General features: G+C 54.3%; 1 protein-coding gene across 6 annotated transcripts; it reads left to right on the forward strand.

Annotated features, from left to right (window-relative positions):
• Window positions 1-2,264: 2,264 nt before the first annotated feature.
• On the forward strand, window positions 2,265-25,166 carry VEGFA (vascular endothelial growth factor A). 6 transcript variants are annotated; one of them, XM_075412761.1, is made up of 9 exons: window positions 2,265-2,967; window positions 8,687-8,738; window positions 13,670-13,866; window positions 15,644-15,720; window positions 16,131-16,163; window positions 16,327-16,473; window positions 18,904-18,975; window positions 20,118-20,249; window positions 22,527-25,166. In XM_075412761.1, the coding sequence occupies exons 1-9, from the start codon at window positions 2,902-2,904 to the stop codon at window positions 22,546-22,548; spliced, it is 798 nt and encodes a 265-aa protein (XP_075268876.1). In that variant the 5' UTR covers window positions 2,265-2,901; the 3' UTR covers window positions 22,549-25,166. The 6 variants fall into 6 exon arrangements, with proteins under 6 accessions (XP_075268876.1, XP_075268877.1, XP_075268878.1 ...); XM_075412762.1 differs by lacking the exon at window positions 20,118-20,249; XM_075412763.1 differs by lacking the exon at window positions 16,327-16,473.
• Window positions 25,167-26,632: the final 1,466 nt, after the last annotated feature.

Consider the following 26,632-nt stretch of genomic DNA (forward strand, 5'->3'; position numbering starts at 1 on the left):
GGCTTTGAGGGGATAAGGTTGCCCCTTGACACCCGTGCATTTATTCTTTTCTCTGAGATTTCTGGGTGGGACTTTCAGCCGGTGGGATTTTGTCCATCCAGAGGAGTGTTAGAATTGCAAAGTTATTCGCAGTAGAGCTATGTTCATTCATAAACGCTCACCCAGTGGGAAGGGAAAAGGCACCTAGGACCTTCTACCAAACACAGAGAAAAAAGTACCGAGTTATCTGCTTGCTGCTGACCTGAAGTGCAGAGACCCGGTGTGAGGAGGGAGCTGCTCACAGTGAACTGTGACAGAGTCGGAAGCGGTTCCTGCCTCCGGGAACTTTAATTTGGCTTTACCTTCAGTTTGTGAAATATCCCCTCTTTTTCCCAGGCGGGGGCTTAAAGTCTCCCTATCTCTTGGAAGACATCTTTGGCAATTGCATTCTAAATACGGGAAACTCCAGTTATTTTGGACGGATATTTGTTTTTTTAGAAACCCTCTGCAACAAATAGTTAGAAAAAAACCACCCCAAAACGGAGAGAAAAAAGGATTCTTTTGCAATGTTTGAACAAGATCCACCACTCCTCTGTAGAAACGCGATCCCTGAGGGGAAAGGGATTATGTTCTCCTGCAGGCTTTCGACGAGGCTGGCTCTGTCCCCTGGCCCAGCAGGAAGGCGGCGGGCCCAGCCGGGGCAGCGGAGGGTCCGGGCGGGAGCCGGAGTCGCTCCTTGCTCGGACAGACCCGTCGCTCATCTCCCAGCCCTCCTCGGGACCCGTGTGGCCCGGGCGACATCCCCACCTCCCGCGACAAGGCATGACACAAAGTCTTTAAAAAAATAAACACAGGGAAGAATGGGTCTAAAAGCTACCGAAAGCAAAGATATATATATATATATATATAAAATTTTTATTTTCTTTTCATGTGTTTCCCTCAGCCAGCAGGTGCCTCTATAGAGCCAACGCTTCGCCTGTGTCGGCAGGAGCCCGTGGCACGGCGCTGGAATACCTGCTTTCCAGTAATAACACGGCCTTTTCTTTCTTCCGTGCCTTTTTCCCCTTCCCCTTCCTCCAGCCCGTGCTGAGCCCCAGGAACCTGCCAGCCCGGACCGCCACTCCGTCTGCCACCCAAGGTCCTTGGAGGACGGTGGCAGGAGAGAGATTTATACGCGCCGACACACGGACATTGTCACTATATATCCCGTATGAGGAAATTTTGCGTGTGACGCGCGAAGGAGCTCGGCTGGGGAATGCCTGCGGTAACCCCAGTGAGACAGAGCTGCCTTTTTGCCCTTCAAACGCCTTCTCAGAAAGCAGGGTGGGGTTTGCCTGTCAAAAATCTTCCCCCCCTTCAGTCCGACACCCTGCTGCACGCCGTGGTCCTGCTCGGCCGTGGCAGGCAGGGCCCCTGAGCCGAGGCGAAAGAAAACACGGAGAAATAAAACCAGCTGAGGATGACCCCCAACCCCTTCAGCGCGGAGGTGCTAAGAAATCGCGCCATCCGAAGAGCGAAGGCCTCGGGTGGGGGGGGGGGGGCGGGTGATGGCCGTGGTCACAGCCTGTCCCCTGCCGCCCCCTCCCCCCCAAATGGCTCCGCTGGACTTTGGAGCGATTCCCACGGGCAAGGTGAATTTTGACCCGGAACGCGCATCCATCGGCAGGGCAGACAGGGTGGAGGAAGCACGGCCCGTGGGGGGGGGGTAAGGCAGGGCGGGGATGCCGGCGGCGAGCCCCGGGAGGCCGCGGTCCCGCGTGGGGCGGGCCGGGCAGCGCGGCGGTAAGGGGGGGGGGGGGGGGCCGCGCGTACCCCCTTTTACCTCCGTGGCCTTTTCGCCCGGCGCGGAAAGCGATGGGAGGGGAGGAGGGAGGGGAATCGCCGCGGAGGGTGGGACTTCGGCGGAGCGTCTCTCCCCGCCGCCGCGCCGAGCAGCTGCAGAGCGGCGGCGAGCGGGCGGCGGGGCGGGCGCGGCGCGGGAGCGGGCGCTGCGCGGAGCCGGGCTGCGCCGCGCCGGGGGACAGCGCGCCGCGGGCACCGGGACCTGCTGTTGGCTTGCCGCCGGGCTTTATCCTCTCGCTTAATTTATTTTATTGTGTTTTGTTTTTTTTTTCCCACCTATACTTTGAGCCGCTGGGATTTTTCTTTTTTTTTTTTTTTTTTCCCCTCCCTTTCCTGCAGAGCCTCCCCCCCGCCCCAGTTCCCTCCCTCTCTCTCCAGTTTGGATTTTTTTTCCTTTTTTTATATATTCTGATTTTTTTTGTTTTTCAATAATTTTTTGAAGCGGCGGACAGGAGGAAAGCGCTCTGCTCGTCCCCTCCGCCACCACCTCGACCTGCGGAGAGGGGGGTCGGGCCGAGCGGCGGCGGGATCAGCCCCTTCCCCCCCCCCCCCGGGGAGGCGACAGCCGCGAAGAGGGGGGCGCGGGAGAAAAAAACCCACATAAAAAAAAAAAAAAAAAAAGAAAAGAAAAGAAAAGAAAAAAAGAGATGCATTGAAACTTTCCGCGCAAACTTTGGCGTGAGTGCGGGAAACCGAGCGATCGCGGCGCGGGTGCCTGCCTGCCCGCCCCGGCGCGGGGGGAGCGGACCGGGCGCCGCTGTGGAGCTCGCACTGCCCGGCGGCGGGGGCCGGGCGGCGGCGGGGCGGCCGCGGAACCTGCGCTCGGCCCGGCGGAGCGCCCACCGACAGCAGCAGCAGCGGGGGCCGGCGGAGAGCCGGGCTTATGGAGGGGTGAAACCGGAGACCCCGAAGAGGAACCCCCCTTCCCCCGGAGCCCCTCGCAGCGCCCGGCCGGCGGCACCCCGGGAGGCGGCGGGCACGGAGGAGGCGCGGCGGGAGAGAGCGCGGCGGGGCGGCGGCGGCGGCGGGGCGGCGAGGAGGAGCGCGGCGGGCCCCGCTCCGCGGCGCGCACCGGCAACCATGAACTTTCTGCTGACTTGGATGCACTGGGGGCTGGCGGCGATGCTGTATCTGCAGAGCGCGGAGGTAAGCGGCGGCGGGACGGGGGCTTTGTGCCCCGCGTACGGGTTGGGGGGAGGCGGCCGAAAAGACTACCCCCCTCTTTTTTTTTTCCTCGCCCCCCCCCCTTGCCTCCCACCTGCTCGGTCGGTGCCGCACACGTGTGCGGGGTTGGGGGGAGGAAGGCCCCCGGAGCCGCCGGCAGCGCCGTGCGGAGTGCCCGCGCACGTGTGCGCGCCTTGCGCGCCTCCGGCGTGGGGCTCCCGCGGGGCCGGGCCCGGGGCGCGGAGCGGAGCGGGGCAGGGAGGGGAAGGGAAGGGAAGGAAAGGAGGCAGCGCGCTGGGTGCTTGCATCAGCCTGGGCTGCCGTTCCCCGGCCGCCTGGCACCGCGAAAGGGTGTCCGGCCGTGTTTGCCTTGGGTCCCGGCTCGGGTTCACGCCGCCGGCTGGAGTTCAAAATACCGAGCTGGAAAAACAAATAGAGATCAAAGGGGACAAAATGGATCTGGAGTTTCTTCCAGATTGATTCCACCCCCCCCGAAATATATATCTCCTGCACCGAGATTACAAAACCACGCATTTTTCTCTGCTCTTCCTCCTCAGCCACTTTTACTTTTGCCACATTGTCATTCCTGAGGGATTAGAAACCAAGTCTTCCTCCTTTTCTATTTTTTTAAGAAAAAAAAAAGGCAGCTTTCTGTGCAAACCTGTCCTATAAATCTGTTTTCTAAAGAGTCAAGAGGGCTGCGTTGCCAAGAGATATTAAGGGGTTTAGACTGTGCCCACGTGAAAGCGGCTGTTCGCTAGGCGGACGTGGATCACGTTTTAAAGGCTATAACAAGTTAGTTCTCCCCTGCCATTTCTTCTCGGCGCTTGGAGAGAACGCGGGCCGGATCGTCTCCCACAACTGTGAAAATAAACGTCGCTTGCAAACTGATCAGTTATTCACATTGTTTGTTCAGCACCCATGCTGGAAGGTAACTCCCCGATTAGGAGCCATTTCGGCTATAACTGAAGTCATGCAGGCACTGTGCGCTTTGTTTCGAGCCTGTTATATCTCCACTTTCTCCAGTGACAGCCGCACATTCGGCTGTGCTCGATGGGAACCGAGGCGCAGCTCTCGCTCGCATGTGGCACGGAGCGGCTCCGTGCAGCCTGCCTGCCTGCCAGATTTGGCTCCCAGGACAATTCTTTCCGCTCTCCCAGAGTTTTTCCACCGTCACCTAAAACGGCGGTTTCTTTGCCTTCCAGCTCCTCGGTAAACTTGTACAGTAGCGTCCGTTCCCCCGCCGTAGGTTAGACAACTCTGTGTCGGTGTCTAGTGATAATAGCCTTTAACCCTCCCCTTGCTCCTTCTCCCCTCCCCTTCCTCTTCCCCAGAGGAGGAGACGGCGGAGCAGGTAGAGTCCAGGTCTGTCTGTCCTCAGGAGTCGCGCAGAAGCCTCGTGCTGCCGTTTCTCCCAGGCAGGAGGATGGTGCCGATGAGAAAAGAAAGAGTGTCACGGTGGGGGGGGGGAAAAGTAGGGGGGAATTGCGGGGTGTCGGTGGGGTTGGGGGGAGGTGTTGCAGGGACAGATACGTGAGAGGCTGCGAGGTGTTCAGAGAGCTGGGTGATGTGGGCCATATAAGTGCTCAGGCGGATCGACGGTGAGGTCTGCCCTTCGGTTCTGTCCTTATTTGTCCGTTGATCGCCTGGGCACCACGGTGATGGGAACGTTAGAAATACCAGCAGATCTCACGTAGGCAGCTTGACGATGGCTCTGGGCATGGCAGAAGGCATGACTCTTCACGCGGGGACTAGGGTTTTGTGCTTTGATGATAATATTTATCTGCACTGTTAATCTGACTGTTGTGCTGAATAAAACCTATCTAGCTGGCCAGGCGCGTTGGAGAGCATTAAATGAAAGCCCTGGCAGAGGCTGAGTTGGGAAAGCGGGGTCCGGCACGTGCCAGGCTGCTTTTCTGAAGGCGACGGAGGAGGGACGCAGGAATCGCTGTGTTCCTCTGCCGAAGGCGGCAGGGGGATGCCTCCTTGCTCAGGCAGTTGTTACGGTCGCTCCAGTGGCGAGGCTGGGACGGTCGGAAATTGTGTCATGGTCGGGGCCGGGCGACGCTGATGCCACAGGTGTCTGCCTCCACGGGTGGCGATAGCCCTTCTGTGCTGGAGAGGGAAGGAAAGGTGGTTTTGCAGTGCCACCTTCCCATCTGTTTGCCCATGCTGAGCTGTGGTGCACGGCCCCACAGGGTCAGAGATGTTGCGTTGTTGTCCCCTTACAGTCCCCCCTTTCCTAGAGAATGGGGGATGGCGGGTCGTTCCCTGTCTTAATTTGTCTGAGGGTCTTGGTGGCAGCCTGGTGGCCGATCACCCTTGATGAGGATTTGGGAACTCTTCCGTTCCTGTCCTGAACGGTGGAGGGACCTAGCTACACCAGCTGTGTTGCCATAGGGAGCGGGCAGCGATCAGACCCTGAGGGAGGGAGTGCGAGCCTGTGACTAGACTGCTAATGGTCGCACACCCACCAGGCTCCCTGCCTTTGGTGTGCCTCTGCGCCAGGCCACAACGAGGAGCCACCAGAACCTGCGTCCCCAGCCCACGGGCAGCCGGGACGCAGCCGGTCACCTTCCCCTGAGCTGCTCCGGGCCTGTGCTCTGAGGACAGGTGGGGAGGAGGAGCGCTTCTTTGGGAGCAGGGGAGAGGAAAGGCCGTACTGACATCTCTGGGGGGGTGGCCTGCCGATTGCTGAGCAACCCCAAATCTGTTCTCCTGTCCATCCCGCTCCGTGGCAGAGGTGCCTGGGCTGCGCTGGCAGCTTGTGGGATTACTGACCTCCATCTGTGTGTACAATGGAGAAGGAGTGCAGCGAGTCCTGTCCCCGTCTCCCCCCGCCTCCCCGCCTGCCATAAGTAGAAACCGCTGAGAAGAATTTCTAGCACCTAAGACGAAAAGTGCCTTAACTCCTGTCCCAGAGTCCCTCTCAAAGTGGATGGATTGTTTGTTCCAGTCCTAAACAGTTACAAAGCTCTTTTAATGAGGCTGCACAGATTAGGGGGAGGGGAAGGGAGAGAAAGAGTGCTGGTGGTGGTGGTGAGGGGGGTGATAGTTGGAGAGGAATGACTTGATTAACCTTTTCTCTCCCTTCAGAGAATTTGTCCCTTTGGACAGGGACTGGGGGAGGAGGGGGCCAGGGAAGGTGCAGGCACACGGGTGGTGTGAAGGGAGTTGATTTGTTAGGGAGGGTTTTACTCCACTGCGAGATGTGCATTTGCAAAGGGCACAGAAAGGGGCTTCCCCGTGGTCAGCCCCATTCCCGGGGTTATTTGTCCTGTTCTCGAGCCCAGGGGTTGCTTCCACACCTCCGTGAAATGCTGAAAATCTATTGGAAGGAAATTGTGTTACAGAGCTGTTGGGTAAAGTCAAAAGCCAGCAGAGGAGAGTGTGACCTTCAGGCTCGCACCGAAGGGCACGCTGGACCTTCGTGTCCCTTGGAAGGCCTTTGGTTCCCCATTTCCCTGTCTGATACGTAGCAGCCTGGTTTAAAGTCAGGCAAAAGCCCCCGCCTCGCCTGCCGTTCCAGTGAACGGGCTCTGAGGGCAGTAGCCACAGGTGAGAGGCACTGCCGAAAGGGCAGAGGAGCCTTGGTATAGTGAGCAGAGAGTGTGTTACTGGTGGTTCTGGGAAACCTTTTCGGGTTTCTGCAGAGAGCTCCCCTTGGGGTTGCTCAGAAGCTCTCTGCAGGCTTCATACTGATCTTGTTTCCCAGCCTCGGGGTGGACTATCAGCCCAGGTGTCGGTGAGCACTGGGCGAGCGTTCTGGCTCCTGCTCCAGTACGCCAGGGGCAGGGCGAGGTGCCGGCCAGGCACAGGCGAGCAGTGGAAGTGTGTGGCTTGCTTCTGCTTCCCACCACCTGTGCACCGCACGTGCTTGCACGTGAGGAGGTGGTGGGCTTGGCAGCCGGCTGGGCAGCCCCATGTGGAGAACGGGCAGAACAACTCTCAAGGTGTCTCCGAGCTAATTCTGCTCAGTCCATCCCGGTCATTCCGTGCGTGAACCAAAAATCCCTCTGCGAATGGTCTTGGGGCCGTTGTGACTTGGATGGAACTGACTTGGCTCATGATCCTCTTCCTGTGCTACGACACAGATTGAGGCTTTTCTGCCCTTGATGCGGTTTTCTTTTGACCCCACAGATTGTCAGGCGCTCTGTGGCTTTGGAAGGCCGCTGCAACCTCCGCCGCCTCCATTTTGTTTGTGCTGTTGCAGTGACCTTCACACTTCAGGAATGAAGCTGTTTCCAGGAACCTACTTTTTAAACTGTTGTCACAGCGCTGAGGTTGGGCACACAGCCCTCTCCTCCCCAGAGGAGAAATAGATCCACGCGCGGGGTGGCTCAGGTCCGGGCTGTCGAGTTATGCCCGGGTGCAGGAAGACTTCTGGTTGAAACGAGAAGCGAGGAGTTTGGTCAGGGGGACCTTAGACAAAGGGAACTGCGTGCAGACACAAAGGAGCGGCTGGGAGAGGGGCTTCTCGGGCTTCGCCCGCTCTCTTGCCTGTTCCTTCCAGAAGCTGAGACTCGGGGCTGCTGGGACGGCGGGGCTGCCCTGGGCAGGGGGCTGCCTGGAAGACCATGGGTGGCAGATTACCGTCGTGAGCTCGAGGTGGACTTTGCCTGCTCAGTCCAGTCCCGTCTCTGGCTGTGAAACCAGAGGGCCTGTTTCGAAGCCTGCGCGTGCAGCGTATTGCTGATGAAACAGTGTCTGTATTGCCACGCTCTTGCTGGGCCTCTGCAGCTGAAAGGCAGCAGGTTCTGGGGTGGATGGCGTCACGCAGGTGGCAACAGACCTTGGAGCAGTGAAGAAAGCCGGGCATTTTTTGGTTTTGGTTCAGGACAGAACAGCAGGGGGAAACCTGACTTGGCTGGAAAGTTGCGTCAGAGCTCGAACCCTCCCGCAGAGCAGGGAGAGTGGAGTTTTTGTTTCACCTGGAACTGAAAAGCCTTCCTCAGTACAGCGGCGTAACGCTCCTCCGTCCCGCTCTGGGGGTGGGTTACCCGTCAGTCAGCGGCGCGGAAATGCCCCTCGTCCCGACAGGCAGCGAGGAGCGAGTCCAGAGCGTGGGGCCTGTCTGGTTTTCGTCCCGGGGACGCGAGCCACGCCACGGGCAGCACCAGGCCCGTTAGGCGAGGGCTCTCCGGACGAGGAACCGGGGCAGTGTGGCAGCGTTGGTCGGCGGAGCGGTGCTGTCGCGGTGAACCGCCCTGACACCCGGCCGGACACCGACGGCTCGGTGGGCACCGCCGCTCCGCGACAGGCGTCTGTGGCACTGAGAGGGGAGCAGTGCCTGTTCTCCTGGCCGCCCTTCTCCCTCCTCTGCCCTCCCGGGCTGAGTTCACCTTTGCAGGGTAAACGGTGGCGCTCGGTCACGCCAGCGGTGTTTACCGTGGTGTTTTTCTCCCCCGGGCCCAAGGTTTGCTCTCTGGTTTTCGGCCACACGCGCTTCTCGTTCCGGGGTCTCTCCCGGGCCCGCCGCGCCGGAGGCCCGGCCGCCTTCCTCCTGCTCCCCCTTCCCCGGCCCGGGGCCGTCCCGCTCGGCTCCCCGGGGGACGGGCCGAACAAAAGCTCCCTCTGTGCCCGCCGGAGCGGCTCCGCCCCGGGGGTCTCCCCTCTGTGCCCGGCGGGGCGGCGGCGGGCCCGGCCGCCCTCCCGCGCCCCCTTCCCCGCGTCGTGACCGGTTTTTCTGTTCTCTCTGCAGTTGTCGAAGGCTGCTCCTGCCCTGGGGGATGGGGAGCGGAAACCCAACGAAGGTAAGCGCCGGGCGGCTGCCCGGGGGCCGGGGGGAGAGCAGGCCCGAGCCCCGGGAGCCGCGGCGGCCAACACCGCCACCTCCCGGGGAGCGGCGGGAGCGGGGGGGGGGCTGCCGGCGGGAGGCGCCGCCGCCATTAACCCCTGCGCGGCCCCCGCTGCGGGCCCGGGGCGGCCGGGAGGGCCGCGGGACGGGGCGGGCGAGCGGGGTCGGCCCAGCCCGCAGCTTCCCACAGCTCTGGGGAAATCTGCGTGCGTGCGCCCGTGCGCACACACAAGTTCATTTATATATATATATATATATATATGTATGTGTATATGTACACACGCGCGCACAAAGAGCCGAGCAGCGGTGTGCGCAGGGTTCGGCGCGGGGCCGCGGGAAGGGATTTGTCATCCTGGCCGCCCGCCTCCTCCCCAGCCCTGTCCGGATCCCCGGACAAAGGCCGGAGCTGCGCCCCGGCTCTCCCCAGCCGGCAGGTCTCCGGCGGGAGAGGAGGAAAACAGGGCGGCCGAGGATGGGTTTATGGGGTCGTGCCTCCCGACAGTCCCGGGTGACCCCCGGTCAGGGCGCTGCTCAGCGCTGCGCGGAGCCCGGCTCGAAAAACACACCCTCCTCTTGCGGTCTGAGCCAGCGGGCTGCGCAGGCGCGGGGGACAGCGGTGTGATCCGGGAGGTTCTGCCCCCGTCGTCGCTGGTGGCCTGGCACGGGTGGGACCGTCGCCTGGTGAGGGGGCGAGGTGGTGCCTCTGCAGCCGTCGGGATTTTCTGCGGCCATCCCCTCCGCCTTGCTGGTTTCTGCAAGCGAACGTAGACCGGGAGGTTGGCTTGCTGTCCGCAGCCCTCGGTTCAGAAGTGGCGTCGAAGGGCCGTGGACTTCAGAGCCTTCAGGCAGAGGTGGTCGCCAGCTGCTTGAAGACCATCCTGACCGCGTCTTTTCCGTGCCTTCGCAGCGCGGCAGGCCGCTGGCTGCATGGCAGGGCCTGGCAGAGTTCTCGCGGGGTCCCCGTGGGTTGTGACCCCCAGCGTTATTCCAGCCGGAGGTCAGCAGAGGGCTCTAGCAGTGTGGGCCTAGGTTGGCTTTTTTGTTTTTGTCACACTCGATTTCGATTTCTGTAACTTTATTGGTGTGACAGGCTGCGTGTGTGTTGCCGGAGGTTTGTGGCAGGCCGTGTTTGGGATAGGTGTCCATTCTGCATGGGCAAAATTTCTGGTTTTCTGGCGGGCTGCTGTCTGTCGCGCTTGACCCTTGCTCCTGCTGAAGTCAACAGAAGAAGGTTCAGTGACTCCAGAGGGATCAAGATGGAGCCTGCTGCAAGGCTTGTTTTGGTAACCAGTCCTCTGCGGTTGGTAGAAAAGAGGTAGTGTCCTCATCTGTGCCATTCATTGTGGCCGACTACCTTCCTGGGGAGGGGAAGAGTTGAACAGAATTTAATTCCCTGTCACAAGAAGGCTGATGGGATCGCAGGAGAAGCTGGTCTGGCAATGTGAGCGGCAGGACTTCGGTGCTATTGCCTTGGTGCTATTTCTGGTTCTGTGGTGCAGATATATCTGTGAGCTTAGAAATCAGGACTCTTGACATTACCTTCCTGGCTTTACTTCTGCCCTATTTATGACCTTGGAGATTCTGTCTCAGTACCTCAGTTTCTCCTCTGTGAAAAGGAGACGGTGACGTGCCTCTGTTCCACAAGGACAGCCCTGTAGTTCCTGCCACTGAAGCTCTTGCGGGCCTTGGGGTTGGGGTGAAAGGTGATTTTGTGTCTTTGGCCGTTTTACGCTTGCTCTGAGATGTCGAGCTGTGACAGGTTTTTATTTGGGATGGACCTACTCTGGATAGAGACTGTAATTTTAGCTTCAGCCTGTACCCTTTTGTGCTCAAGAGAGCCTTCCACATGTTTTGTGGCATGGGAAGTTGTAGAGGAGTCAGACAAACACTCTTTGTTTGTTCCACGAGAAAAGATTTTCTGGTATAAATAAAGGAAACCACCAGCACTTGTGGCTGCACGTTTATTTTTAAAAGAACAGTGTGTCTGTATTGCTGCTAAGCCATTGACGGGGAGGGAGGCAAAATGATCATAGACTCGCTCCTTTTCTAGTCTAGCATGTTCCCACTCGACTGCTCCAAATTTGGACTTGATCCTGCCTGCTGTGACTATGTCTGCCCTGAAGAGTTAATGTGGGCCCTGAGTGCTTTTTAACCTTGCTTTTCCCTCCATTCACGAAGAAGAACGTCTGGCTCAAATCTGGAGGTGTTTTGCAGGTTAGGGGTGTGGGTTAGATGCGGGATTAACTTTTAACGTGGGCTGAAGCCCAATCTGCAGGAAGGGAGCAGGCCAGCTAGTGTTAGTCCTTCAGTGACCTTCCTGTGTCTCCCCATGAAAGGCAGACCTTCTTCCGTCCCTGACACAGCCAATGGAAAGGAAGCACGGACTGAATCAGCCCAGCAAAGCGTGGAATATGACTCCTGGTACATAGGAGTAAGCCTAGGTATGGTAGCAGAGGCAGGGCTTTGCAGTGAGGATGACTGTACCTCGGTCATGCGCTCCGGTTTGGGTGCTAGCTGTGCAAGTGACTGTGGAGCATTCCACAGTCTCTGAATGCTCTGTGTCCAGCGAAATCAAGGCAACGCGCCTGTGGCGGTGGGACGTTCTGACTGGCAGCTGGAGAAGGATTCCCCGTTTCATTTTCAGAGGCTGATTCAGAGTTTGGAAAATCATCGTACGTTAAAGTAAATTGGCAAAAACTCCCAGATTCTTTATGGGGAGGATTTGGTCCTGTCAGATCTCCCAGGTCTCAAGTATAGTTATCAAACTGCAGCCATGAAAGCAAACCTTCTGCAAAAGGAGTTGAATGTGCTGTTCTGTGGCCAGTCTTCTCTGGTGTAATCCAGCTGTTTGCGCGGTGCAAACGTTTAGAAAGCATGGCAGACGGGAATCAGTTTCACTTTTCTGCTCTGTTTCGGTTTCTGCCTCTTTATGCCCCGACTACTGCTATGAGCAGTGTTTGATGTGCGCAGGTGACTGCCGTTTCCCCTCCCTCTTTTCTTCCCTCCCTCCCTCCCTCTCTCCCCTCGATGTAGGTCTGTAAGCATTTTTATCCAGAACTGTGCCTTTACCACCAGAGTTCCCAGATCCTTTCTGCTGGCACAGCGTGAATAATCAACAGGGCAGTTCAGTGGCTGTCGTTGTGCCTGCAGAATTTCCCACATATTAAATTGTTCAACTTGTTGGAACATGGGTGGTGACGAAGGTCACTCTGAAGGGGAACGGGAAGAAGGAGGTAGCCACAGACAAGGTAGGAGAACAGACAGGAGGCACGCTGCAGTTAGCAGAGGAGGGAAGAGGAAGGGAAGGGACAAGGAACAGAAGCATGCTGTCCTCTAGATGAGGAATATCAACAAGCAGTCCATGCCTGCCAGGCTATGTTTCCCTTTCACAAGCCACTTTCTCTTTTAATAGCTGCTCATGCTCTCTGACACTTCAAACTCCCTCGATGGAAGCTCCTCCCCTCTTGCACCCGCTCTCAGCACCGTGGCACTGTCAGCTCTGCATGACCTAGAATTAACTTTCAACAATTAACTGCGGGCTGTGAGCTCCAAGCCCTGCCGCTTTTGCATTTTTGTGGCAAAGTAACCTTTATGCCAGTTTGTCACAAGTTCAGGGCACTTTAGAAACGCTTACTGGAGACCATTTTTTCCATGATGCAAGCAGTTTGTGCTTATCGCTCAGAGTTATCAACCTTGGTGCTGTAGGACTCTGCATACTGTACAGGTGGATCATTGTAGTGCATAACAGCGTGGGGCAGGTACTGTCTCTTTGTATGTACTCTTATCCTCTGCTCCATTCGAGACATCCTCCTTTGCCTGCATGCTGGTAGAGCTAGGAGGCCTGGAGGGCTCCAGGTACTCACTGTTTGTAGAACTAGCAGCTGGGTTTTGTGCGTGTGTACTTATCTATCCTATCTCTCATCTCTCTAAATCTCTCCAACCCTTGACCAAGCAGCAAAACGAAGCTTTGGCAAGAGACTGGGAAACATTGGGAAATGCTTGTGAAATCAGTGCAGATCGCAAGCAGTTAGTGTTTGCTCCATTCAGAGGGAAGGCAGGGGATAGTGGCAGATCCACCCTCTTCCCCCTCCCACACTGCCTCATCGCGGTTCAGCAGCCAAGTGTATGGTCTAGTTAATCCTGGGGGTGCGGTGGGCTTGCTTTGAATCCTTCAGTGGGTGGCTTGATTCCTTGGCCTGGGGGAGTGGTCAGTGTGAAGGCATGGAGGCTGTGACTTGCAGCAGGTGCTGTTGTGGTTCTGAGGTGGCCTGTTGAGGTGGACGTTCTGCATGGGCAAAAGAGGCAGCTGATGGGAAGAGTGAAGATATGTGGATGCACGGTTCAGAACCCTCTGCTTGTTCCCAGAAGTGTCTCTGCGCCAAGGTCTGTAGAGAGGATACTTCTGGCTTGTCCCCTTGCTGTCTAAAACCCACTGGGGCATCCACTAGCTGTTTTGAAAGGGGGTAAAAGGCAAACCGGTGAAGGGCCTTAATCCAGAGTGCAGACCATCTGCAGCAGCCTCAGATGCTTTTGGCTGAGCTAATATGCTTAGTCGCAGCGTATCTGAGAGTATGGGGGATAGCAGGGAAGGGGTTTGGGGAGAAGTCACCTGTGGGACACATCATGGTGCCAGGGAGGCAAATAATGAGGCTTTCTTGTCTATCTTGTCTCTGCCCTGAAGCAGTGGTAGGAAGAGATTGTCTCTTTCTCTTCCTTACTTCATTTGTTTGTGTGTAGGGCAGAGACGAAGGACTTGGGCCTGTAAGGCTGTAGTGAAAGAGCATAGGGTAGATGTGTTGCAACTATCTGGCTCATTTTAAGGGGTGAAGCACTAGGTGTTCTTGAGCTACGTTTGCACTAACTTATTCCCTCCATTCCTCCTTTTAGTTATTAAATTCCTGGAAGTCTACGAGCGCAGCTTCTGCAGGACAATTGAGACCCTGGTGGACATTTTCCAGGAGTACCCTGATGAGGTGGAGTACATATTCAAGCCATCCTGTGTGCCTCTGATGAGATGTGCGGGTTGCTGCGGCGATGAGGGCCTAGAATGTGTCCCTGTGGATGTGTACAACGTCACAATGGAGGTGAGGGCCCAGCTTGCAAGCTGGCGTGCTTGGTTGGAGGAAGCAAGTCAGCCATCACAGCCACTCCAAGTCCCAGCTCCCAGCTAATTCAGAGGAAGGGCACCCTAACCAAGGGAGTGGAGATTGTCAGATCAGGAGGGCTCACTTCTCTCCTGACCCTTGTGCCCAGCATTACACCATGCAGGGTTATGCATGTAAGATGAGTTGCCCATCTCTATTTGAGGCTAAGAGGAGAATCTAGTTTTTGGCTCTGACCTCACTAGTGCCCAAATACAGTGGCTGGGAGCATGCAAAGGAGCGTTTCTGCAAAGGAGGATGCAAAGGAGCATTTCTGATGTTGCTGTCTCTGAGGCCCCAAAGAAGATACTGCTTGGGCCCTTGCTCCACCTTAACTCTGCGTTTGGTCCCCACAGCTGTTGCTGTGAAGGCAGCTGAGTAGTGGAAAAGGGGAAAGCCTGTCAGTACTCTCTCCCCCAGGGCATGTGAGGTCAGCCTTTACCAACAGAGCAGGGGATTTGGGTCATTAGCTACATTGGCACAGCAGGGGTGGAAAGGGGCTCTAAGAAACACACTGCTTCAGTGTCAAGTGGAAAAGACTTGCTGCCTCTGGGCGTCCTCCTCCTTTGTTTGGAGGCTGCTGAATTCATTCCTTGGAAGAGATGGAGATGGCCGTGATAGCAAAGGCTGAGGGGACGTGGGGAAGATGCAAACTCTGCTTTAGAGAGCTTTGTCACTGCGCATGTCTGCCAGCCTGGATCCCAGTTTGTGTCCACAATGGTGCTGGTGCCCATTACCCTTCACCCATAGCTCCCTTACCTACTTTTGTCCCTCAGCCTCTCGAATATTGCCATTGCTTTTTGATATGGAGGAGAGAAATGCAGGACTAAGTGATTAAACAGCAAGCTCTTTTTACTTGTCATTTGAGCTGTGTTTGAACTCTGGCGTAGAACCTGTCTATGCCCTTCTGCGGGTCCCCGTACTGCTTTTCCACTTGCAGGCTCCAGCCTGGGCCAGAGCATACTAGGATGGTGTAGCTAGGGATGGCTGTCTCCCTACCATTCCTTGCTGAATTACAGTTTTTGGCTGGTATGCCTGCCTGCCTGTAAATGGTCAGAGGCACATGAGCAGGTCTCTGGTGCAAATACTAGAGCTAGTGGTCCAGCCAGCCTCCGGGTTGACAGACTGTGACAACACATGCGTAGCTTCTAATACAGCTTCCCTGGAGGCGCCTGGGGCTGGGGGATGGGCAATGTCTGGCTCTGCAGGGCTGTTTTAAGCACAGATCACCAGATTTATGTTGTGTATTGAGTCACTGAGAAAGTAAGATGTCATCTGGGAAGGAATGGTGGCTTAGGGAAAACTGGCTGGATATGGAATTTTCGCTTTGGGCCTTTGCGTTAGACTGAAGCATGTTTCTACGTGAGAGCAGGCTGCATGCTCCATTACTGTCTCTCTGGCATCGACCAGGGATGGCTCAGTGAGAACCTTGCTATGGTGTTACACCCTCTCCCATGCCTGTCTCCAAGGCAGTCCACCAATGCTGGCACCTTGCATGCATGAGCAAACAGAGTTTTGGCACGAGTCTGGTGTTGCCGCTTGCTTGTGATCAAAGGCCTTCCCTGACTGGGAGAACAGGGCCTCAAAGCCAGCTCAAACTCTTCCATGCTTTTCCCAGGAGCACCTGGGGTGCAAATGCTTTGCAGCGCAGCAGGCTGATTTGGCGCTATGAATATAAATAGTGAATGGGCAGTGACCCTCTCTGTTTCTTTCATTCCAGATCATGAGAATTAAACCCCATCAGAGTCAGCACATAGTGCACATGAGCTTCTTACAGCACAGTAAATGTGACTGCAGGTGAGAATGGAGCAGCACTGGTTCCTCTTGCAATAAACTTACTCTGAGCTTTTCCTTTTTTCTGCCATTGGGTTGGGACTGTTGTCCAGAGGCTTCTGCAGTTTCCTCAGTTGTTTTGCAGTGGGATGGCTGAGCCTGAGAAAAGAAGTCCTTTGCTGGCGAGGCTCCTCCATCTCTAGATATCAGAGGTGGACAATGCTAGCCTGCAGCCTGGGGTCTTTTGGCACTGGTTGCCAGTGAGGTGCAACAGGAGAACAAACGCTTTGAGAAAGACCACTTAACTTGTGCCGTGGGCGTCCTGCAGTGCCAGCTGTACATGTCCCTGGACTTGGTGGGAACTGGGGATAGTACTGGAAGCATATGTGGTAAGCTCCCTTCTAATGAGGCCTTTGTTCTCTCTTCCCCCACAGACCAAAGAAAGATGTCAAAAACAAACAAGAAAAGTAAGTGACAAGCCTTTCCTCCTTTCTCTTTTGGTGGTTGGTTGGCATTTCGTCTCCCCACTGCCCCTTGCCCTTTTCTTTGGTTGGAGATACTCATTTCGAGAAGGTGTTTTTGGAAATGGCATGTGGTAGTGCATGGGGCGACACTCTGAATCCGTTCCAGGTGGGCACAGAAACCCAGATCTGACGGTCCTTCCTTCATACCCCAGACCTGGAGGTTGCATGACCCACGGCCGTGGCAGTCATTCCTAATGCTTTATCCCGAGTCAGGGAAGTCCCGTCGTGTGTGTCCTACCAGAATGGATTCAAGGTGCAGCCCCCATTCTCCCTTCCCTCTTCCTGGGGTGTTTCTGGTTACTGCAAATCACTGCCTTTCTTTATTATTAATTTTTTTCTTGCTGCTTGAGTGAGTACTTGCTGGCTTCTTTCACAGCAGCTTGGGTAGGAACTCTGCTGGCTACAGGGAGAGGTGGCAATAGAGGCCTGGTGGAGGCAGGACTGATGCCATGCAGGGTGTGATGCTGGTTTTGGTTGAGTGGGGGCCCAGGAGGGCATAGAGGGAGGTGGATGTCCTAGCCGGCTCTTGGTGGAGGCTTTCATGAGAGTTTTTTTTCAATATCTGATGGATTTGCTCCGGTGACCTGAAGGAGGTTAAGGCACAACCTTCCCTTTCCTTCCTCCCCAAAGTGGAAAGTGTGTGGAAGGTAGAGAAATAAGCTTTCGTCCTGCAGTAGTCGCAGGGACGATCACAAAATGTGAAACAACATCGATAAGAAAGAGTAACCTCTCTGGGTGAGAGGGTCAGCTGGACTGCGCATGGCTGGGATAGCGACTCTGCCATTTAGAGGTGCGGAGCTGGAGAAGAAGGGGCTGAATACTGGGAGAGGAGGCTGAAACAGAGACAGAGAGAGCAAGCGGGAGAGTGAGAGAACTTCTTTCACCGCTGTCCTGGTGGTTCTAGCTGCCTTCCAGCCTCTCCTCCTCCCCTTGAAAATCTGCTCCTGGCTGCATCGGGCTGCATGCAGCCAACACTCCTCTCTGTGCAGGGCCATGTCGGGGACGGTCGGTCTGCGTGGCTCTGTGGTTTGAAGGTGTGCGAGAGTTGGGTCTGTGTGGACTCTGGTGAAAATGGGGTGTGGGTGAAGCAGCCAGCCCGGACTGTGTTGCATTCCCTTTCCTCTTCTAACAGCACCTTGCCTGCTCTTTGCTGGTTCTGCACTCCCTGGGGAAGGAAGGGATGGGAGAGATCGGTGTGCTTTGGTTTGTGCTAGGTTGAAAGTCCTGTTGTGTTGGTGCCCCTCTCCTCCCTTCAGGTCGATTTTCCTCCCCTCACTGCCTTCCTGTGACTCCTGACATGTAGGGCAGAAGCTGGGAGCGAGCTGATGCTCTGACGCTTGTTCCAGTGAGGCGACTTGAGCAGGGCCTAAGAAACACCTGCAGTGCTTCCCTTCTGTCCCCACATGTTCCCTTGACAACTCCCTCCCGAGGTGGGTTATGCCAGGGAAAGAGGGAGCCTTTGCTGAACTGCCAGAGCGCTGGGGCTCGTTTGCCTGACAAGCCCTGGTGCTTTGCCTAGGGCCTTCTCCTTGCACGTCTCTCCCTTGGTCCTGTGCTAGCAGTGGCTCAAGGAGCAGCGCAGGCTCCAGCCTCCCTCCCTCCCTGTGCTTTCGCTGGCCTGTAGGGATCCATGGTTAGTGTCCAGGCTGGCACGTCCTAGCCCCTGCCTGTCCCAGCTCCTGCCCAAGACGCAGAAGCCGCTGGGGAATGTTTCAGAAGAGAGTCAGTGCCTTGGCTCTGTCCACTCATCAGATCCATGTGCAAGGGGAGGGAGGGAAAGGAGAGGGGATCTGAAAGCTGCTTGCTGGTTATCTCCTGGCTGTCATAACTAGGTCAGGGCTCCGTGCTTCCCCTTCGGTACTCGGTATGGAGGCTTCCGGAGGTGAGGCTAGTAGACATCCAGCGAGGTCTCCTGGAGTCCCCGAACCACAGGCAGGAGGTGGGGTGAGTGAGCAGAGCCTTCAGGCTAGACAGCCCTCTCCCACACAGTACTGCTGTGTAGACCAGGTCTCTCCCCTTGTCTGGGGGGAGCTGAGGCCAGGGCCCCCTTTGCGCCTGTCCCGAGGCAGGATTACCACCCAGTCCTGCAGCAGAGCTGCTGGCACTCAGCTGCCCCTTCCTAGGCCTGGTGTCGGGCAGCGTGTCAGGTCAGAGCAGTTTCCTTTTCCCTGGGGAGAGCCCCTCTGCTCAGGTTGCCTCTTGTCAGTCAGCGTGTGCCCGTGCTGGTCGCCTGGAACGGTTGTCTGCACTCACCGCGGTTGCGTGATGCTTTCACGAAGCTTGCTGGTCCTTGCCCCGCACCCCCCATCCCTTTCCCACTGCCCCTCTCTGGCGGGGCGGGTGCCCCTCCGAGACTCCATCAGATCCGCCTCTGCTGGCACCAGCCGTGCCGGAGGTGGTCTCTGCCGATGCCCTGCTGCTGGCTGGGCTGCGGGCAGGCCGGCTGCGGAGCTGGCAGGAGCGCAGGAGGGCCGGCGAAAGAGTGTGCGAGGTGGAGTTCTGTGCTTCGGCCCTGGGACTTGCTCTCCAGTCCTGCCTCATGTGCCCCCCCCCCACCCAGCAAGGCACATGGCTGTATTTTTTTCCCCTCTTCTTCCTTGCATTTTCTTCCGTTTTCTCTCTGTCTCTCCCTTTCTTTCCTTCTCTCTCTCTCTTTCTCTGTTTTTTTTTGTTTTTCTTCCAGAAAATCAAAGCGAGGAAAGGGGAAGGGTCAAAAGAGAAAGCGCAAGAAAGGCCGGTACAAACCACCCAGCTTGTACGTTTGTGTCCTCTGCTTACAGACTCTCTTCCCTCCCTCTCCCCAAACCGCCTGCTTGCTGCTTACTCAAAATCTCACCTCCCCTCCCAGTCACTGGTGGGCTGCAGGTTCTGCAGGGGCAGCGCTGGTGGTGGCACCGCTCTGGCCTGAGGGTATCTCAGGGAAGGTGGCTTTAGCTTGCTTGGCTCTCTGATCATCGGTGGCGACCATTTTCCCAAAGCACAAGAGCACGGGTGGGTGGGTGAGCGCCCCGCACCGCTTTTCCACGCCTTCTGGTTGCAACGCTGCCGTCTGCTTTCCCCCACTCGTCTGGTGCCCTCACTGCTACAACGGCCGGCGACAGGCAGGCTGGCATCTGCCATGCACGTGTGTGTGTGCGTGTGTGCGCGCGTGTGCGTGCGTGTCTGGTGGAGTCACAGGCGGAGAGGAGAGGTGGGACGGTGGGAAGCCGGAGAGGGGGTGCTGGGGAACTGGGGCGGGGGGGGCTCTCTGTTTTCTGCTCTCTTTCTCTGCTGGATTTGGTGGCTTCTCTCTCCTTGTCTCTCTCTCCGTCTCTCTCGCTCTGCTTCTCTCACGGTGGTTCACAGAATTCTGCATTGTAAATTCGTGGCCCCTCTGTAGGAGATTCCTAGGTGGCAAGGTTGGGATGGGGCTTACAGAAAGGAGGACAGTGCAGGCTGCAGGGATAAGCACGTGATGCTGGAGCCCAGCTGCTTCCCGAGGGAGGAGAGACCCTGCGTATTTAACTCGTTTAGCCACTGGCCTCTTTCTGCTCGAATAGCCCACTTCAGAGAATTCCTTTCATCGAGACCTCAGTAGCTGGTTGGGACCTCGCACCTTCCCATCCTTGCTTTCCCCTTCTTCCTCCCTCTGGCCTGTGCCAATGGATCCAATGCAGCATTTGTGAATACTGTGCAGAGAGCCTGTTTTCTTTCTCTTTACGCTAATGCAAGGGGTTGCTGTCCTGGGGCTGCCGGGGGTGCTGCTGGAAAATCCATCAGCCCGCGACGCTCCAGTGGGCAGCATGGGGGCTGCGGGAGGGGGCAAGGGGATTGCTTTGATGTTTAGGGTGTTGCATGTGTATTTTCTTTCTGCTGAAGCGCTGTAGCTTAGACATCTTTCCTTTTGCCTTTTTGCAGTCACTGTGAGCCTTGCTCAGAGAGGAGAAAGCACTTGTTTGTACAAGATCCCCAGACCTGTAAATGTTCCTGCAAATTCACAGACTCACGTTGCAAGTCGAGGCAGCTTGAGTTAAACGAGCGCACTTGCAGGTTTGTGTCCTGAAGGATGAAAGAGAAACACACAAAGAGAAAGAGAGAGAAAGAGAAAGAGGGGGGAGCTTGCTTCCTGCTGACTCCTGGCACCAGTGCTATACATTTACTTCTTTTCTCTGTCCTACGTGGGCCAGAGGGCAGAGGGGCTAACTGAGATGAGGACAGAGTTTCCCTGTGTCAAAGGGCGGCTGTGCGTTTCAGATGTGCTGTCAGGACTTGGACGGGGACGGCTCCCAGAGAGAGGGCGTTTGTATCTATGGTATCCTTTCCCGTAAAACAAGATAATGGAGTTCATGCTGCTGAGTTAGCCAGGGGGAAGGTCTGTAGCCCTCTGTACGTTATCTGTATGCAACTCTGAGCGTACCATTGGACAAAACCAAATCCTTAGCTGACTGGGATTTGACCACCCCTGCCTTCCAAGCCCTTTTTATGTGGCTTGTGGACACTCTGCTGTGTGCGGAGTGAGGAAAGCCAAGTCAGGAGCCTCCCTCAAGGCTATCCCCACATTCTCCTTTGCCACTTTCTTCTTAAAAGCCAGAGAGAGCACCCTGTCCTTCTGCACTGTGCTCACAGTTCCCTGTCCATGTCTTGGCCAGAGCTGTGATTTGAGGGGCTGCGCTCAGGGCTGTGACGTGGGATACAGCAGGATTAAGTCTATCTCTAGGAGAAGGCAGGCAGAGGTCTGTATTTCAGTTGTGAAGTGGGAGGCACAGACACCGTGTGGTTAGTGTTTGTTCAGAGATCCATACTGTGCATGTGTCATCCGAGTGCTCTCTGTCACACACCGTCTGTGGCATAGATGTGTGCAGAAACTGATTCCTGGTTCTCACCTGAGCGCTTTGGTGAACTCCGTGGGGTCCTTTGACTGGCACCAGCTGCGTGTGCATCTCTGGTGTGGGATCATCCTGCCTATCCAGGGAGAGACACAGAAATGGGGTTGCTAACGAGCCTTTGACTGTGACTCTGAACTCAGGCCCCTTTCTTAGAGATCTAGGAGATTCCTCCTGTCAAGGGAGTATTGCAGTGGCAGTGGCTGGATGGGAGGGAGTAAGGGAGAGAGATCCAGGGTCCTCTGTGGCTGTATCCTGAAAGAGAAGACATCCACTTGCCTCCATTCACCTGCCTGGGATTGGCTAGGTGACTAAGGCTGCTACAAGTAGCAAGTGCTTCCTTGCGGTGTGAAAATGCTTTGTGCCCAATACAGAGAGGCGTTTGCACCGCCAGTGTGGTGGAAACTGCTCTGCGTACAGAGGAATTTTCTGGGGTGCTGTAATTTCAGCGGGAAAGTAATTGATGGAGGGGCCAGAACAGAACAGCTTCTGGAGATAAACTGCTCCCAGCGAGCGTAACCTCTGAAGCGCGAGACCAGTCCTAACTTTGGCCTTTTCCCTCTGCTTTTGTTCCCGAACCCCAGAATAACTGGAAATTACCCTACAGAGCTTGAAGAGTGAGAAATAGTCACAAAGAAAACACCAAACAATACCCCAAAGAAGTCGTGATGATAGAAGGGGTTTACTAGTTTCTCTTACTCTGTGGTGGGATAATTGGCACCAGGGGAGATTTGCAGAGCTGGTGTGTTGGCCAGAAAGATAGGAAGGAGTCATAGGAGTGGGTAGCTTATCTGTTTCCAGATAAAAAGCTGGTTAAGGTGAAGTTCCTCCTGTTCTTTCTTGTAGAACTAGAATTGGGCACTACAGGGGAGGGTAAATTCTCATTTCTCCCGCTGCTTCTTCAGGCTGCTGCTGCTGTTTTCTGGTGCTAACCCCTGCTCATGGCAGCTAGTGGAATGAGAGGTTCTTTTTTTCACCTTCTTGCCTGCATGAGGCCTCCTTATCTGCACTGCTTCCAACCCAAGCAACAGGCTAGGTGGAGACCTGAGGGAGTGTGTCTTTCTGCATGCATCGCTTAGCCTTGTTTTTCTGTGTGTTTGTGCGTATCCGCGTGCGCATGGTGTGAGAGGGTGCAAACAAGACACTCAGCTCATCTGTGAGGAAGCCTCCGATTCTGCTCCTAAATTCACCTCTGTACCAGTATCCCCACCCCTGCCCCGTCTAGGTGAACCCAGGGGAGTAGAATTCGTCAAGATTCTCAGCTGGTTTGCCCCGTCTGCACAGCACTTCACCCCACCAGTGACGTCATGCCATGTCTTAACACCATGCGCTCTTAAACACATCAGCCACCTCCCTTCCTTCCCTTCCCTGTCCTGCTTGCACCCCCATCACAAACATTAACCGCTCCTCTCTTTCTTTTTTCCTTCCCTCTCCTTTCTGACAGATGTGAAAAACCGAGACGGTGAGCAGCGGAAAAGAAGGGGGAACAGCCCTGTTTCTGGAGCCTGATTTCTCGCCTGGACAGAAAAAAAAACAAAACACTAATCCAAATGAACCCTAAAAATGAAGGATCGGTAGAGCACAGCACTTTCAGTACGGACGATGGACTCCGGAAGGAACATTCCCCAAGGCACCCGCCGCACAGAATTCACCTTTGGGTTTTGAACTGTTTTATTTTATTTTTCTTTTCATGCTGCTAAATAACAGAGCCAGGAAGACTATAGGGGTGTATTTGATGGGTTTTCCCGTGCATACATATATATGTGTGTATACATGCATATACATATATATATATGTATATATATTTTAACCACATCTATATATACATATATGTATATCTTAACCACACACACACACACATATATATAATATATATATATACTGATTATTTTTTTTAACATTGCTAATGTTATTGGTGTCTTCACTGGATAATACTCGACTGCTGTGGACACAAGCGGGCTACTTGGGGCATAAGAAACAAGCTAAGACTGGACTTGAGTAGAAGCGCTGGGTGTAAACTTCTTAACTCTAACTGACTTGTGCGGCCTCCGCTGTTTCTCTGTAGAGTGTGCTGTACCACAAACCGCCTTCTCCTTGCCTGGGACAGGGAGGAGAGGTGCCGGAGAGGACGGGCAGGGAGTTCCAAAGAACGGCATCCTAGGGTGCGATGGGTCAAAGGCCAAGGAAATGGCCATCTGCGTGATCAAGGATTCCTCCTCCCCTCTCTTCCCCAACCTTCGCCCTTACTCGTCTCATAACCTCCCTGCCTTGCTGGGACATGGGATGTCAGTGTACATTTTGCGTTGACTTTATTCGCTCTAGAAACTTTGCCAGAGAGACGTGCTGGCTTCTCTTAAGGATGGTGGGCAGCTGATGCGCACTAACTTTCCATTCAAGGAAGTATCACAGGAGTCTAGATTTCCCGCCCTTGGTGGCTGCAAAAGGACACAAGGCCTACAGTGTGCTGAAGCAAGAATGGGGACCGGTGCATAGCCACACAGTTGTTCAGCACTGTCTGCTTTCTTCATGCACAGAGCTGCCACTCAAGAGCATCCAAGATGCTTACTGAACATTTCTGGAAAGGGATATTAATCAAAAGTATATACACAGTAGGGGGGTGTGTGTGTGTGTATGTGAATGTGTGCATTTGTGTCTCTGTGTGTGTGTGTGTTTGTGTTTCTCCCTCTTTTTTATATATATATATTTATTTTTATACATATATATATATAAAAAACTAATATATATGTACGCCAAGATCGAAGAGGGGAAAAAGAAAGCAACTTTTGCTGCCTTCAGTGCGTGCCCAGTGTGAATGACCCGTAAGAACGTCACGATTTTTTTTTTAATTTTTTTTTAAATGACGTACTGTAAATATCAGGCCCCTTTTCCACTTCTTGGGCTGCAGAATCGGATGTGAAGGCAGCCGGAATCCCTAAGCCGTGTCCGAGAATCTTGGCTATGTGTGTATCTGCAGTATACGCTGTGGTGTATGTGAAACCCACCTTACACATGCGTGCACACACACACCCCCCTGAAAGCGTGTTTGTACATCTATGTGGATATATATAATCTAGTTCTGTGATTAAAATTATTATTAATAATAATAATAATCAAAAAGGTACTCGGTCTGTGTCAGAATGCTGCCAAACATCATCTGCAATTGAATTTTCAACGCCTGATAATGTACAACACGGAAAGCTTCCAAAAAGACAAGACAGTCTAAAAACAGACTCACAACAAGCGACTACTAACCACTAGGAACTCCCCATCCGACTGGTGGCTTTCAGGAGGAGAGGAAACACACGGGTGGGTGCTTGCAGCTGCAATGTGTAATACTCGTGCCGCATCGTGTGCAAGACAGAGGCTTCCGATGGGGGGGAGGAAAGAGAAAGTGTTTTATATACTTATTTAATATCCCTTTTTAAATTAGAAATTAAACAGATAATTTAATTAAAGAGTAGGGATTTTTCAGTATTCTTTGTTAATATTTAATTTCAACTATTTATAAGCCGTACCTCCTTTTTTTTTTTTTTTTTTTTTTATTTGTACTGGTTGTGTATAAATTTAACCTTCCTGTTGTTCCGTCCCATCTCTCCCCAATTGTTGGCAGAGTCAGTAGCATGTTATGGGCAGTTATTTAATTAATTTCTCTAACACCTACCCCTACACATTCCTATTGAGACAAGGGTTAGATATACATCTACATACTATATATATATTTGGCTATGTGTTTGTATATATATATATATGTTTATGTATATGTGTGATTCGGATTAAATAGACGCTACGATTTTTTTATATATGTAAAAAGAAGAAACAGGAAAAATAGAAAATTCTACATCTTGAATCTCTCTCCTTTTTAATTTTAATATTTGTTATCATTTTATTTATTGGTGCTACTGTTTATCTGTAATAATTGCGGGGAAAAAAGATATTAACACTACATATTGTGTCTAGTGAATTTTTTCAAGATATTCCTTAGCACATATTTATTTTTAAACAAAGAAATTACAGATATATCTTAAAAAAACGACGACGACGACGACAAACAAACTTTTTTTTGTATTAAAGAATTTAATTCTGACCTTGATTTTCATTGCCTTCTCCTTCTGCCTTGCATCCTGTTTTTCTTCCATTGTGTAACAGACCCTCCAGCATTGCCTCTGGAGGCTACAGGGCGCCAGCAACCTGCCAGTCGGACTCTTGGATTTGGGCCCAGAGCCTCCAAAAGCGTCTAGGTACCTAAAGTCTGTTGAAATGCATGGGAGGTAGGCACCAAAATACCTGTGCGGAGCTCAGCCCGAGGTCCCTGCTCGGTGAGAAGAGGGTGGTCTGAGGGGCAGGACTTCTGGGTTCCTTCCCAGCCTCTGATGCCAAGGAGCGTGGAGATGGTCCCAGCCCTGCCTCTATCTTGCCAGCAGCCGAGCCCCACGTGCTGGGTGCTGTATAGACACGAGTAGACACGATCCTGGTGGAGCTTACAACCTGAGACGAAAGTAATGCTCTGAGCCTTCCCTTCACTGGTGACGGACTCGGCTTTTGCAGCTGGAGCACTGTGTGTGTAACCCGCTGCCAGTGATGGCTCAGCAGGACCTCACCATCCTGACCGATGCTGAACAAAGGACTCTGCAGCTCTGACCGCACTCATCTCGTTGTGAGGGATCTTGATACCGTTGCGTCTTTTGTGATGTGCTTTGGAGTCTTTGGGAGGAAAAGCTCTTTGGAAATGGTGTCCTGTCCTCATCAGCCATGGAGGTGTGTCACGTTGTCAATCATCTGGCCATGCTGGAAGGGAGCGTACAGTATGTTCATGGATGTCTGGAAGGCGACTCACCCGGGTTGATACAGACCACTGAGTTCATGGCTGCCTCGGGCCTACTCTTGTGAAGGTGAAGGATACGGCTTTTATTCAGGGCGGACTTAGGCAGCTGAACAAGTGGATCTGCAGTCACAGCCTCTGCAGACAGCAGAGGGGAGGAAAGAGGACAAGTACTTGAGGAGGTTCTGGTTCATTTTGTTCTCATGGAGTGCAGCAATGAGGTGAGAAGGTGAGCGGGAACCGTCTGTGGACGCTGCTGCGTGAAGAACCCAAGGAATTGCTTCCCTTGCATATTCGCCACTGGCTTTTGGTTTATGAGGATCTATGGGCAGTTTCGCAGATGGCTGTGCAAAGTGTCAAAGACAGCAAGCCTATCCTCAGTAAACCCACGTTTTCTCCGTGTGACCTGGGACATGTTTACAAGTCATCAGATATTGAAAAGATTGAACCTGGCAGGTCAGTGTTGCTCCTGCGGGCTGAGCTGCAGAGATCTCACTGGATGTAAAACCTCAGCATGCAGGAATCCAGGTGTCTCCTGGGTGGATGAGGCAGCGGGTCCCTACTGTCAATCGTAACAAGTCAAACCCTGCCTGTTGATGGCAATCTGGGCTGGCTGCTCCTGGTGCCTGGAGGAGAAGAGCATGCTGCACCCCTCTCTTTTCCTACCTATGAGGGCTCAGGAGAAGCAGGACATCTACAGAGCCAGGTGACCTGGTAGCCACCTACTCCGT

The sequence above is a fragment of the Opisthocomus hoazin genome, chromosome 2 (assembly GCF_030867145.1).
Source record: "Opisthocomus hoazin isolate bOpiHoa1 chromosome 2, bOpiHoa1.hap1, whole genome shotgun sequence".
Lineage (NCBI taxonomy): Eukaryota > Metazoa > Chordata > Aves > Opisthocomiformes > Opisthocomidae > Opisthocomus > Opisthocomus hoazin.

Bases quoted from the DNA above. Each gene is read 5' to 3' on its own strand.
- VEGFA (XM_075412761.1), top strand. From the start codon at position 2,902: ATGAACTTTCTGCTGACTTGGATGCACTGGGGGCTGGCGGCGATGCTG. The intron at 15,721-16,130 runs GTGAGAATGGAG...CTTCCCCCACAG, and splicing joins CACAGTAAATGTGACTGCAG to ACCAAAGAAAGATGTCAAAA. The intron at 16,164-16,326 runs GTAAGTGACAAG...AATCCGTTCCAG, and splicing joins GTCAAAAACAAACAAGAAAA to GTGGGCACAGAAACCCAGAT.